A 15,747-nucleotide genomic window follows, 5' to 3' on the forward strand; every position below is an offset into this window, starting at 1 on the left:
TCAACCTCCTGACCTTTAGAAGTGAAGCAGACTCATCTCACTCTTTGTTCAGGTGATTTTACAGCAGGTGTCTCAGACCAATGCTTAATACACAGTGATACAACTGATCACGTCTAGGTGGGATGGCTGCTTTCACTGACTAACAGATGTGCTGGACCTGGACTGTAAAACCCATTGAAGCAGAAGTTGACCTGTTTGTTTGCCCTTTTTAATTCTATTCCTCTCTTTTTCTGTTTTTCCTGGATCTTTTGGGGTCTAGACCAGGACTTTATACTGTGATATAAATTGGCTTTATCAATACATTTGATTGATTGATTGATTCTGCTCTTGTCTTGCAGGTTTCCAGAACAGGCCCAAGTCCCTGAAGGTGTTTGTGAACCCTGCCAGTCATAAGAAAGAGGCCTACCAGATCTACAGAGATGATGTGGCACCCCTCTTTCAGCTAGCAGACATCAAAGCTGATGTGACCAGTAAGTGTCCCTTGAGAATGTTATGTCACGGGTGTGGTCCTGTGTGGCTTATTTGGTAAGGTTGTGGCACTAAAACATCTGCTAAAGTTTGATATCTCATTAGACTCGTGTGTGGGCTGGGCACAACCGTACATCTGACAACAGATGTTCTTTGTCCCTCGGAGTACTGTGTGGTTCCCCTGCCCTGAGATAGTTATTCCTGGGTTAGGTACATTCATGTTCTGCCCTCAGGGCTTATCCACTCACTCACTCTTCACTGCTTCACTATCACATCAACACCATGCTGTCCACCAGGGTCAATCCCTTTTAATTCTGTTAATTCAATTTCCTGAATTTACTAAATTAAAGTGTTTGCGTGTGTGTGTGTGTGTGTGTGTGTGTGTGTGTGTGTGTGTGTGTGTGTGTGTGTGTTTGCGTGCGTGCGTGGAGGGTCTCTGAAGTGCATCTCACACGTAATGACAGGACCAGTGTCTCTTCTCCTTCTCTCCTCCTCTCCTCTCCTCACTCACTGAGTAACCTGACCTAGGGGGAGGGGCTAGACCCATCTGTTCCTCCTCCTCTCCCCCTCCTCCACCCCCCATGTGTCCGTGCGTGAGTGTATTAATGAATGCTGCTTTCAGAAGCCATTCAAATAGTAATATAATCTGTTTACATCCCAAATGGCATCCTAATCCCTATATAGTACACTACTTTTGACCAGTGCCAATAGGGCCCATAGGGCTCTGGTCGACAGTAGTGCACTGTGTATGGAATATATTTCCTGATGATGTGTTCCCCCCGGGGGGAGAGCAAGGGATGAGTGGTGGACGAGGAGCCATTAAAACACACTTTACCAAATATAAATTAAATGTATAATTCTGGGCCTGCAGTGGCCAGGGACCAACTGGGTTTGATGATGTTATAATCTCTGTTATTGATGATGTTATTATTCCTCTGAATTGGGAAGGTGACAAATGGATCAGCAATTTATTTGAACTACTGAATGATAATGTCGTTATCACAATATAATGACAGTCAGGTAGAAGTATGTGTTGCAGTTGTGCTGACTGATCCACTATGCTGACTGATGTACTATGCTGACTGATGCACTATGCTGACTGATGCACTATGCTGACTGATGTACTATGCTGACTGATGTACTATGCTGACTGATGCACTATGCTGACTGATGCACTATGCTGACTGATGCACTATGCTGACTGATGTACTATGCTGACTGATGTACTATGCTGACTGATGCACTATGCTGACTGATGTACTATGCTGACTGATGCACTATGCTGACTGAGGTACGATGCTGGCTGATGCACATTGCTGACTGATGTACTATGATGACTGATGTACTATGCTGACTGATGTACTATGCTGACTGAGGTACTATGCTGGCTGAATCACTATGCTGACTGATCCGCTATGCTGACTGATGTACTATGCTGACTGATCCGCTATGCTGACTGATCCACTATGATGACTGATGTACTATGCTGACTGATGCGCTATGCTGACTGATGCGCTATGCTGACTGATGCACTATGCTGACTGATCCACTATGCTGACTGATCCACTATGCTGACTGATCCACTATGCTGACTGATCCACTATGCTGACTGATCCGCTATGCTGACTGATCCGCTATGCTGACTGAGGTACTATGCTGACTGATCCACTATGCTGACCTATGTACTATGCTGACTGATCCACTATGTTGACTGATCCACTATATTGACTGATCCACTATGCTGGCTGATCCACTATGCTGACTGATCCACTATGCTGACTGATGTACTATGCTGACTGATGCGCTATGCTATGCTGACTGATGCGCTATGCTGACTGATGCACTATGCTGACTGATGCGCTATGCTGACTGATGCACTATGCTGACTGATGCACTATGCTGACTGAGGTACTATGCTGACTGATGCACTATGCTGACTGAGGTACTATGCTGACTGAGGTACTATGCTGACTGATGTACTATGCTGACTGATCCACTATGCTGGCTGATCCACTATGCTGACTGATGTACTATGCTGACTGATGCGCTATGCTATGCTGACTGATGCGCTATGCTGACTGATGTACTATGCTGACTGATCCGCTATGCTGACTGAGGTACTATGCTGACTGATCCAATATGCTGACTGATGTACTATGCTGACTGAGGTACTATGCTGACTGATCCACTATGCTGACTGAGGTACTATGCTGGCTGATCCGCTATGCTGACTAATGTACTATGCTGACTAATGTACTATGCTGACTGATCCACTATGCTGACTGATGTACTATGCTGCCTGAGGTACTATGCTGACTGATCCACTATGCTGACTGAGGTACTATGCTGACTGATCCGCTATGCTGACTGATGTACTATGCTGACTGAACATTATGCTGACTGATGCACAATGCTGACTGATGCACTATGCTGGCTGATGCACTATGCTGACTGAGATACTATGCTGACTGAAAATTATGCTGACTGCACCAATATGCTGACTGAGGTACTATGCTGGCTGAGGTACTATGCTGGCTGAGGTACTATGCTGGCTGAGGTACTATGCTGGCTGAGGTGCTATGCTGACTGAGGTACTATGCTGACTGATGTACTATGCTGACTGAGGTGGGAACAGAACCAGGACATCCCCTGATACCAGAGGCAGGGACAGGGACCAAGACATCCCCTGGTACCAGAGGCGGGGACAGGGACCAGGACATCCCCTGGTACCAGAGGCGGGGACAGGGACCAGGACATCCCCTGGTACCAGAGGCGGGGACAGGGACCAGGACATCCCCTGGTACCAGAGGCGGGGACAGGGACCAGGACATCCCCTGGTACCAGAGGCGGGGACAGGGACCAGGACATCCCCTGGTACCAGAGGCGGGGACAGGGACCAGGACATCCCCTGGTACCAGAGGCGGGGACAGGGACCAGGACATCCCCTGGTACCAGAGGCGGGGACAGGGACCAGGACATCCCCTGGTACCAGAGGCGGGGACAGGGACCAGGACATCCCCTGGTACCAGAGGCGGGGACAGGGACCAGGACATCCCCTGGTACCAGAGACGGGGACAGGGACCAGGACATCCCATGGTACAAGAGACGAGGACAGGAACCAGGACATCCCCTGGTACCAGAGACAGGGACAGGGACCAGGACATCCCCTGGTACCAGAGACAGGGACAGGGACCAGGACATCCCCTGGTACTAGATACAGGGACCAGGACATCCTCTGTTACCAGAGACGGGGACCAGGACATCCTCTGTTACCAGAGACAGGGACCAGGACATCCTCTGTTACCAAAGACAGGGACCAGGGCATCCCCTGGTACCAGAGACGAGGACAGGGACCAGGACATCCCCTGGTACCAGAGACAGGGACCAGGACATCCCCTGGTACCAGAGATATGGACAGGGACCAGGACATCCCCTGTTATCAGAGACGGGGACCAGGACATCCCCTCGTACCAGAGACAGGGACCAGTTACCAGAGACTGACTGAGTTAGGTACTATGCTGACTGAAAATTATGCTGACTGATGCACTATGCTGGCTGAGGTACTATGCTGGCTGAGGTACTATGCTGGCTGAGGTACTATGCTGACTGAGGTACTATGCTGACTGAGGTACTATGCTGACTGAGGTACTATGCTGACTGAGGTACTATGCTGACTGAGGTACTATGCTGACTGAGGTACTATGCTGACTGCTCACATATGTGTTATTTCTAAATATATTCATTCAATAGTTGACAAGTTTAATGCAACGTACTAGCCACCTACTCTTCTTCTTTCTTAGGAGTAAGAAGTCAAGTTCAGTCATGTGGCTGAGATATGCAAATTCTTCTTCTATAGTTTTGTAGTGTATTTTGTAGTGTATTTACACAACATACTGTACATCAACATCATGTTGATGTGACAATACAAAGGCAGAACAGGGACCAGGACATCCCCTGGTTCCAGAGATGGGGCCAGGGCCAGGACATCCCCTGGTACCAGAGATGGGGCCAGGGCCAGGACGTCCCCTGGTACCAGAGATGGGGCCAGGGCCAGGACATCCCCTGGCACCAGAGATGGGGCCAGGGCCAGGACATCCCCTGGTACCAGAGATGGGGCCAGGGCCAGGACATCCCCTGGTTCCAGAGATGGGACCAGGGCCAGGACATCCCCTGGTACCAGAGACTGGGCCAGGAAATCCCCTGGTACCAGAGACTGGGCAAGGACATCCCCTTGTACCAGAGACGGGGAAGAGGAGGAGGAGATGAACAGAGATGGCTCTAGCCCCTCCCCATAGGTCCCCTGTTACCAGAGATGGGGAAAGGGACCAGGACATCCCCTGGTACCAGAGACGGGGACCAGGACATCCCCTGATACCAGAGACAGGGACCAGGACATCCCCTGATACCAGAGACAGGGACCAAGACATCCCCTGTTACCAGAGACAGGGACCAGGACATCGCCTGGTACCAGAGATGGGGACAGGGACCAGGGCATCCCCTGGTACCAGAGACGGGGACCAGGGCATCCCCTGGTACCAGAGACAAGGACAGGGACCAGGACATCCCCTGGTACCAGAGACAAGGACAGGGACCAGGGCATCCCCTGGTACCAGAGACGGGGACCAGGACATTACCTGTTACCAGAGACTGGGACTGTGACCAGAACATACCCTTGTACCAAGGACAGGGACCAGGACATTACCTGTTACCAGAGACAGGGACTGTGACCAGAACATCCCCTTGTACCAGGGACAGGGACCAGGACATTACCTGTTACCAGAGACTGGGACTGTGACCAGAACATACCCTTGTACCAAGGACAGGGACCAGGACATTACCTGTTACCAGAGACAGGGACTGTGACCAGAACATCCCCTTGTACCAAGGACAGGGACCAGGACATTACCTGTTACCAGAGACTGGGACTGTGACCAGAACATACCCTTGTACCAGGGACAGGGACCAGGACATTACCTGTTACCAGAGACTGGGACTGTGACCAGAACATACCCTTGTACCAAGGACAGGGACCAGGACATTACCTGTTACCAGAGACAGGGACAGGGACCAGGACATCCCCTCGTACCAGAGGCGGGGACAGGGACCAGGACATCCCCTCGTACCAGGGACCAGGACATACCCTGGTACCTGAGACGAGGACATGGACCAGGACATCCCCTCGTACCAGAGGCGGGGACAGGGACCAGGACATCCCCTCGTACCAGGGACCAGGACATACCCTAGTACCTGAGACGAGGACAGGGACCATTACATCTCCTGGTACGAGAGATGGGGACAGGGACCAAGACATACCCTGGTACCAGGGACCAGGACAACACCTGGTACCAGATACAGGGACAGGAACTAGGACATCCCCTGGTACCAGAGACGGGGACCAGGACATCCTCTGTTACCAGAGACAGGGACCAGGACATCCCTTGGTACCAGAGACAGGGACCAGGACATCCCCTGGTACTAGAGACAGGGACCAGAGACTAGAGACTGGTACCAGAGACGGGGACAGGAAACAGGAAATCCCCTGGTACCAGAGACGGGGACCAGGACATCCCCTGTTACCAGAGACGGGGACCAGGACATCCCCTGTTACCAGAGACGGGGACCAGGACATACCCTGTTACCAGAGACGGGGACCAGGACATACCCTCGTACCAGAGACGGGGACCAGGTCATCCTCTGTTACCAGAGACGGGGACCAGGACATCCTCTGTTATCAGAGACTGGGACCAGGACATCCTCTGTTATCAGAGACTGGGACCAGGACATCCTCTGTTACCAGAGACAGTGACAGGGACCAGGACATCCCCTTGTACCAGGGACCAGGACATCCCCTGGTACCAGAGACGGGGACAGAGACCATTACATCCCCTGGTACCAGAGACGGGGACAGGAACCAGGACATCCCTTGTTATCAGAGACTGGGACCAGGACATTCTCTCGTACCAAAGACAGGGACAGGGACCAGGACATTACCTGTTACCAGAGACAGTGACAGGGACCAGGTCATCCCCTTGTACCAGAGACAGGGACCAGGACATCCCCTGGTACCAGGGACCAAGACATCCCCTGTTACCAGAGACAGGGACCAGGACATCCCCTGTTACCAGAGACAAGGACCAGGACATCCCCTGTTACCAGAGACGGGGACCAGGACATCACCTGGTACCAGAGACGTGGACCAGGACATCCTCTGTTACCAGAGACAGGGACGAGGACATCCCCTGGTACCAGAGACGGGACAGGGACCAGGACATCCTCTGTTACCAGAGACAGTGACAGGGACCAGGTCATCCCCTTGTACCAGAGACAGGGACCAGGACATCACCTGGTACCAGGGACCAAGACATCCCCTGTTACCAGAGACAAGGACCAGGACATCCCCTGGTACCAGAGATGGGGACCAGGACATCCTCTGTTACCAGAAACATGGACCAGGACATCCTCTGTTACCAGAGACGGGGACCAGGACATCCTCTGTTACCAGAGACGGGGACCAGGACATCCCCTCGTACCAGGGACAGGGACCAGGACATCCCCTCGTACCAGAGACGGGGACAGGGACCATTACATCCACAGGTATCAGAGATGGGGACAGGGACATGGACATCCCCTGGTACCAGGACATCACCTGGTACCAGAGACAGGGACCAGGACATCCCCTGTTACCAGAGACGTGGACCAGGACATCCCCTGTTACCAGAGACGGGGACCAGGACATCCCCTGGTACCAGAGACAGGGACGAGGACATCCCCTGGTACCAGAGACGGGACAGGGACCAGGACATCCTCTGGTACCAGAGACTGGGACAGGGACCAGGACATCCTCTTGTACCAGAGACAGGGACCAGGACTGCCCCTGGTACCAGAGACGGGGACCAGGACATCCCCTGGTACCAGAGACGGGTACCAGGACATCCTCTGTTACCAGAGACAGGGACAGGGACCAGGAAATCCTCTGGTACCAGAGACTGGGACAGGGACCAGGACATCCCCTGGTACCAGAGACGGGGACAGGGACCAGGATATCCACTCATGAAATATTAATGTGGTCCTGCTGATAGTGATGATGCACATCCTCTCACAACAATACTCATCTGCAAGTGTCACATCAGTCGTGGTGGAGCCTGTGATGTGTGTGATGGGTCGGTACAGCTGGGACTAACCCACTCCGACGGAGAGGAGATGCCCCAGAAATGCTAAGTGGGGCATGGGATTGTGATGCCATCTGCGGTATGGCACCCCGTTCCCCCATTTTCACTATTCACTGGCATCTGAGTGTGTGTGTGTGTGTGGGGGGGCTTGTGTGTGTGTGTGTTTGCCATGGTGGGCAAGCCGATACATTGTGACAGTAACCTAGTCTCTAGAGATTCAGGAACATGGGTTCTCCTCTCCATGGCGTGCCACCCTCTCCCCCTGTCTCCTCCACTAGCCTTCTCCCTGTCAACCTCTCTCCCCCTGTCTCCTCCACTAGCCTTCCCCCTGTCAACCTCTCTCCCCCTGTCTCCTCCACTAGCCTTCCCCCTGTCAACCTCTCTCCCCCTGTCTCCTCCACTAGCCACCTCCCTGTCAACCTCTCTCCCCCTGTCTCCTCCACTAGCCACCTCCCTGTCAACCTCTCTCCCCCTGTCTCCTCCACTAGCCACCTCCCTGTCAACCTCTCTCCCCCTGTCTCCTCCACTAGCCACCTCCCTGTCAACCTCTCCCCCCTGTCTCCGCCACTAGCCTTCCCCCTGTCAACCTCTCTCCCCCTGTCTCCTCCACTAGCCACCTCCCTGTCAACCTCTTCCCCCCTGTCTCCTCCACTAGCCACCTCCCTGTCAACCTCTCTCCCCCTGTCTCCTCCACTAGCCACCTCTCTGTCAACCTCTCTCCCCCCGTTCTCCTCCACTAGCCATTTCCATGTCAATCTCTCTCCCCCTGTCTCCTCCACTAGCCATCTCCCTGTCAACCTCTCCCCCCCTGTATCCGCCACTAGCCTTCCCCCTGTCAACCTCTCTCCCCTGTCTCCTCCACCAGCCACCTCCCTGTCAACCTCTCTCCACCTTTGTCGCCGGTGTTTGACTGATAAACCCACATCCCAATGTATTGGCTCACCCATCTGCTGTTGTGTATTTCCATCATAGTAATCTGTCCTTCCTGTATCCTTCCCCCCAAACAAACCTTTGACCTCTCTCTAACTGTTCAAATTCTGCCCTACACTGCAACGGATTTAGGATTTAGAATTACACACCAACTTCAATAATATGTAGTACATATAACTACATATAATATGTAGTACATATAACTACATATAAATAACAACATATAATATGTAGTACATATAACTGCATATAAATAACAACATATAATATGTAGTACATATAACAACATATAATATGTAGTACATATAACAACATATAATATGTAGTACATATAACTACATATATGTATTTACATATAACTACATATATGTATTTACATATAACTACATAAAGTGCCTTCGGAAAGTTTTCAGACCCATTTACTTTTTCCACAGTTTGTTACGTTACAGCCTTATTCTAAAATGGGTTCCATTTTTTACGAATCCTCAAGAATCTACACACAATTGGAAACATTTCTACAAACCTGTTTTCGCTTTGTCATTATGGGGTCTGAATGAATTGTATTAAAAATAAAAAACAGAAATAACTTATTTACATAAGTATTCAGACCGTTTGCTATGAGACTCGAAATTGAACTCAGGTGCATCCTGTTAATATTGATCATCCTTGAGATGTTTCTACAACTTGATTGGAGTCCACCTGTGGTAAATTCAATTGATTGGACATGATTTGGGAAGGCACACACCTGTCTATATAAGGTCCCACAGTTGACAGTGCTTGTCTGTGCTGTTGTCTGTGCCCAATAATGTTTGTACCGTGTTTTGTGCTGCTACCATGTTGTGCTGCTGCCATGTTGCGTTGCTTCTAGAGGTCGACCGGTTATGATTTTCAACGGCGATACCGATTATTGGAGGACCAAAAAAAGCCGATAACGATTAATTGGCATATTTTTTTATTTTTTTATTTTTTATAAAAAAAAAAAAAAGATATATATACATGTTTGTAATAATGACAATTAAAACAATACTGATTGAACACTTTTATTTTAACTTAATATAATACATAAATAAAATCTATTTAGTCTCAAATAAATAATGAAACATGTTCAATTTGGTTTAAATAATGCAAAAACACAGTGTTGGAGAAGAAAGTAAAAGTGCAATATGTGCCATGTAAAAAAGCTAACGTTTAAGTTCCTTGCTCAGAACATGAGAACATATGAAAGCTGGTGGTTCCTTTTAACATGAGTCTTCAATATTCTCAGTTAAGAAGTAAGAAGTTTTAGGTTGTAGTTATTATAGGAATTATAGGACTATTTCTCTTTATACCATTTGTATTTCATATACCTTTGACTATTAGATGTTCTTATAGGCACTTTACTATTGCCAGCCTAATCTTGGGAGTTGATAGGCTTGAAGTCATAAACAGCGCTGTGCCTCAAGCATTGCTAAGAGCTGCTGGCAAAACGCAGGAAAGTGCTGTTTGAATGAATGCTTACGAGCATGCTGCTGTCTACCACCGCTCAGTCAGACTGCTCTATCAAATATCAAATCATAGACTTAATTATAATAAACACACAGAAATACGAGCCTTTGGTCATTAATATGGTCAAATCCGGAAACTATAATTTTGAAAAGAAAACGTTTATTCTTTCAGTGAAATACGTAACCGTTCCATATTTTATTGAACGGGTGGCAACCCTAAGTCTAAATATTGCTCTTACATTGCGCAACCTTCAATGTTATGTCATAATTATGTAAAATTCTGGCAAATTAATTATGGTCTTTGTTAGGAATAAATGGTCTTCACACAGTTCGCAACAAGCCAGGCGGCCCAAACTGCTGCATATACCTGTCACGGCCGTCGTCGGAAGGAGACCAAGGTGCAGTGTGGTGAGCGTACATTTTCTTTTATTATTGTCAATGTCGCCAACAAAACAAGAAACAAAGAAACAACCGTGAAGCTTAACAGGGCTATAGTGCAACTAACAAAGATAACTACCCACAAACACCAAAGGAAAAAAGGCTGCTTAAGTATGATTCCCAATCAGAGACAACGATAGACAGCTGTCCCTGATTGAGATCCATACCCGGCCAAAACATAGAAATACAAAGCATAGAAATAAAGAAACTAGCATGCCCACCCTAGTCACACCCTGGCCTAACCAAAATAGAGAATAAAAGCCTCTCTATGGCCAGGGCGTGACAATACCCTGACTCTGCTTGCACTGAACGCAAGAGAAGTGACACAATTTCCCTAGTTAATATTGCCTGCTAACATGCATTTCTTTTAACTAAATATGCAGGCTTAAAAATATATACTTCTGTGTATTGATTTTAAGGAAGGCATTGATGTTTATGGTTAGGTACATTTGTGCAACGATTGTGCTTTTTTCGCGAATGTGCTTTGTTAAATCATCACCCGTTTGGCGAAGTTGAAGTAGGCTGTGATTCGATGATAAGTTAACCGGCAATGCCGATTTAATTGGTTGACCTCTAGTTGCTACCGTGTTGTTGTCATGTTGTGTTGCTAGCATGTTGTGTTGTTGTCTCTTTATGTACTGTTGTGGTGTCTCTCCTGTCGTGATGAGTGTTTTGTCCTATATTTTATAAAATGTATTATTTTTAATCCCAGCCCCCGTCCACGCAGGAGGCCTTTTGCCTTTAGGTAGGCCGTCGTTGTAAATAAGAATTTGTTCTTAACTGACTTGCCTAGTTAAATAAAGGTGAAATAAAATACATTTAAAAAATAAATGTCAGAGCAAAAACAAAGCCATGAGGTCGAAGGAATTGTCCAGAGAGCTCCGAGACAAGATTGTGTCGAGGCACAGATCGGGGAAGGGTACCAAAACATTTCTGCAGCATTGAAGGTCCCCAAGAACACAGTGGCCTCCATCATTCTTAAATGGAAGAAGTTTGGAACCACCAAGACTCTTCCTAGAGCTAGCCGCCCGGCCAAACTGAGCAATCGGGGGAGAAGGGCCTTGGTCAGGGAGGTGACTAAGAACCCAATGGTCACTCTGAAAGAGCTCTAGAGTTCCTCTGTGGAGATGGGAGAACCTTCCAGAATGACAACCATCTCTGCAGCACTCAACCAATCATGACTTTATGGTTGAATGGCCAGGCGGAAGCCACTCCTCAGTAAAAGGCACATGACAGCCTGCTTGGAGTTTTCCAAAAGGCACCTAAAGGACTCTCAGACCATGAGAAACAAGTATCTCTGGTCTGGTGAAACCAATAACTATTTTGCCTGATACCAAGCGTCACGTCTGGAGGAAACCTGACACCATCCTTACTGTGAAGCATGGTGGTGGCAGCATCATGCTGTGGGGATGTTTTTCAGCGGGAGGGACTGGGAGACTTGTCTGGATCGAGGGAAAGATTAACGGAGCAAAGTACAGAGAGATCCTTGATTAAAACCTGCTCCAGTGCTCAGGACCTCAGACTGGGGTGAAGGTTCACCTTCCAACAGGACAACCACCCTAAGCACACAGCCAAGGCAACGCAGGAGTGGCTTTGGGACAAGTCTCTGAATGTCCTTGAGTGGCCCAGCCAGAGCCTGGACATGAACCTGATCGTACATCTCTGGAGAGACCTGAAAATTGCTGTGCAGCGATACTCCCCATCCAACCTGACAGAGCTTGAGAGGATCTGCAGAGAATAATGGGAGAAACTCTACAAAAACAGGTGTGCTAAGCTTGTAGCGTAATACTCAAGAAGACTCAAGGCTGTAATCGCTGCCGAAGGTGCTTCAACAAAGTACTGAGTAAAGGGTCTGAATACTTATGTACATATGATATTTCAGTTTTTTATTTGAAATAAATGTGACAACATTTCTTAAAACCTGTTTTTGCTTTGTCACTATGGGGTTTGTGTATAGATTTTTGATTGAACCTTTATTTAACTAGGCAAGTCAGTTAAGAACAAAATTCTTATTGACAGTGACGGCCTACCCCGGGCCAAACCCCCCTCTAACCCCGACGACACTGGGCCAATTGTGCGCCCAGTGGGACTCCCGATCCTGGCCATTTGTGATACAGCCCGGGATCGAACCAGGGTCTGTAGTGATGCCTCTAGCATTGCGATGCAGTGCCTTAGACCGCTGTGCCACTCGGGAACCCCTAAATTGATGAGGGGGAAAAAACTATTTAATCAATTTTAGAATAAGTCTGTAACCTAACAAAATTTGGAAAAAGTCAAGGGGTCTGAATACTTTTCAAAGGCACTGTATAATATGTAGTAGTGTTGTATGTACTTGTAATATGTAGTGTTATAACCAGATAATGAACATGAGTAGAATCACTGCTGACAGTGTTTTGCATAAGCGAGAGGAGCGTTAACACTAACTCTCTTTTTGTACTGCTTCTATTTTCTTGATTAAAAATGCAAACAGCATGCAAGTATAAATTCTGCTTCACAGACACCACCATATGTTCATCACAGCCACGTGCCAAACTAACATTGGATAGAGTTACTAAAAGCATTTTTTTTGTGCCAGCCATTCAATTTCATCTCTCCTTCATTAACACATTAACTATTTATTTTCTCTTGTCTTTCTCTCTTCACAGTCACTGAAAGAAAGGGCCACGCTCTCTCCGTTCTGAAAGAATCCAACTTGGACGGATATGATGGGTAGGGTTGCTTGCCACACAATCTGTTAGATGGCCCGTATAAATCCTCTCCAAAAAATGATATCAGAGAGAAAGAAAATGAACCAATACACTGATCTGTGCCAGTGCTCCCAGTACGGGAATGCAGCCGCAGCAGACTGAATTCATTCTTTAATTCAGGGGTTAGCTAGGTAAACAAAAACACCACTTTGATATGGGCTTGTGTAATCAGCATTGCGATATTCTAATTAATTTGAGATTTTGTACTGGACTGTGATGGGGAGAGGGAGGGAAGGGGGAGAGAGAGAGAGATGCCGTGACACCAAGTCAACCCAGTCGAGGTGTGTGTCCTCTCCGGTGGGCACGGCAGGTGGCACTTTAATTACTTGTTCTGGAAAAAGTGATGAAGTACCTTCCGTCCTGCCAACTGCTGGTGTGCATGTACGTTTTACACCACACCACAGCTCCCATGTGTCTGCATTACAGTCACAATTAGATTATCTGAGGCAGCTCCGGCCTCCTGTTAAACCAGGGTTGCTGCATAGGTGTCGCTCAGTGGATCAGCACAGGCTAGTCTACACCACGACCCCACCCCTAGGATGGCTAGAAAAGAGAGGGGTAGGGGGAGAGAGGGGTAGGGGGAGAGGGGTAGGGGTAGAGGAGAGATAAAGGGGTAGAGTAGAGAGGGCTAGGGGACAGAGGGGTAGGGGGGGAGGAAAGAAGAAGGGGTAGGGGAGAGAGGGGTATGGGGAGAGGAGAGATGAAGGGGTAGGGGACAGAGGGGTAGGGGTAGAGGAGAGATAAAGGGGTAGAGTAGAGAGGGCTAGGGGACAGAGGGGTAGGGGGAGAGGAAAGATGAAGGGGTAGGGGAGAGAGGGGTATGGGGAGTGGAGAGATGAAGGGCTGGGGGACAGAGGGGTAGGGGGAGAGGAGAGATGAAGGGGTAGGGGAGAGAGGGGTAGGGGGAGAGGAGAGATGAAGGGGTAGGGGAGAGAGGGGTAGGGGGAGAGGAGAGATGAAGGGGTAGGGGAGAGAGGGGTAGAGGAGAGATGAAGGGGTAGGGGAGAGAGGGGTAGAGGTGAGATGAAGGGGTAGGGGAGAGGGGTAGGAGGAGTGGATAGATAAAGGGGTAGGAGAGTGAGAGGGAGAGGAGAGACAGGGTACGGGAGAGAGGGGTAGGGGAGAGGGGTAGGGGTAGAGGAGGGGGTAGGGGTAGAGTAGAGAGGGCTAGGGGACAGAGGGGTAGGGGGAGGGGAGAGATAAAGGGCTAGGGGACAGAGGGGTAGGGGAGAGGAGAGATAAAGGGGTAGGGGAGAGAGGGGTATGGGGAGAGGAGAGATGAAGGGGTAGGGGAGAGAGGGAGAGAGGGGTAGGGGAGAAGGCGGTAGGGGAGAGATGGGTAGAGATGGGGTGAGATGGGGAGAGAGGGGTAGAGACGGGAGTGACGGGGAGAGATGGGGAATGACATGGAGAGGATGTAGGTGAGGGAGGTAGGCCGGGGAGGGAGGGAGGCAGGGGAGGGAGGGAGGCAGGGGAGAGAGGGAGGTAGGCAGGCAGGCAGGCAGGCAGGCAGGGGAGGGAGGCAGGCAGGCAGGGGAGGAAGGAAAGGAGGTAGGTAAAGAGGTAGTGGTTGGAGGTAGGCAGGAGAGGGAGGCAGGGGGAGGGGAAGGAGGGAGGTAGGTAGGCAGGGGGATGGAGGCAGGGGAGGGAGAGGGGAATGAGGGAGGTAGGTAGGCAGGGGGATGGAGGCAGGGGAGGGAGAGGGGGATGAGGGAGGTAGGTAGACAGGGGAAGGAGGGAGGGACGTCTGGCTCATGCTCTGCTAGGCAGGTCTGATATGAGGGACAGATGGAGCAGGTGAGAAGGATGACTGGTGGAAAAGCTGAGCTCAGGATCCTGCTGTCTGTCTTTCTTTCACAACCTCATTACTGGGGCCCACATATAATAGACAACCAATATCTCAGCAGACATTATAAGAAACCATTTTTGCTTTGTACTGTAGGTTGTTATGTTTGGATTTATGGTCGATGTTCAGAGTCAGATATGTTATACTCCTCTTATCAACATTTTTATCATCACCTATTCCTCAGTAGGCATTATATGGAAAAAGGTATACTGTTTAATGTTTGGCTGTTCATGTGGATTTAGGATCGATATTCAGACATACACTACTGTTCAAAAGTTTGGGGTCACTTAGAAATGTCCTTGTTTTTGAAAGAAAAGCAACTTTTTTGTCCATTAAAATAACATCAAATTGATCAGAAATACGGCGTAGACATTGTTAATGTTGTAAATGACTATTGTAGCTGGAAACAGCGGATTTTTAAAAATGGAATATCTACATACAGTTGAAGTCGGAAGTTTATATACACCTTAGCCAAATACATTTAAACTCAGTTTTTCACAATTCCTGACATTTAATTCTAGTAAAAATTCCCTGTCTTAGGTCAGTTAGGATCACCACTTTATTTTAAGAATGTGAAATGTCAGAATAATGGTAGCTTTTATTTCTTTCATCACATTCCCAGTGAGTCAGAAGTTTACATACACTCAATTAGTATTTGGTAGCAT

General features: G+C 48.7%; 1 protein-coding gene across 1 annotated transcript in view; it reads left to right on the plus strand.

Moving 5' to 3' along the window:
- cerkl (ceramide kinase-like) overlaps positions 1-15,747 on the plus strand; it is an 81,758-nt gene that overhangs the window by 36,863 nt on the left and 29,148 nt on the right. The window contains exons 3-4 of the mRNA XM_039014712.1: positions 339-470; positions 13,135-13,198. Coding sequence (XP_038870640.1) covers positions 339-470; positions 13,135-13,198 — 196 coding nt within the window. The remainder of the gene's footprint in view (positions 1-338; positions 471-13,134; positions 13,199-15,747) is intronic.

This window comes from Salvelinus namaycush, chromosome 19 (assembly GCF_016432855.1).
Source record: "Salvelinus namaycush isolate Seneca chromosome 19, SaNama_1.0, whole genome shotgun sequence".
Lineage (NCBI taxonomy): Eukaryota > Metazoa > Chordata > Actinopteri > Salmoniformes > Salmonidae > Salvelinus > Salvelinus namaycush.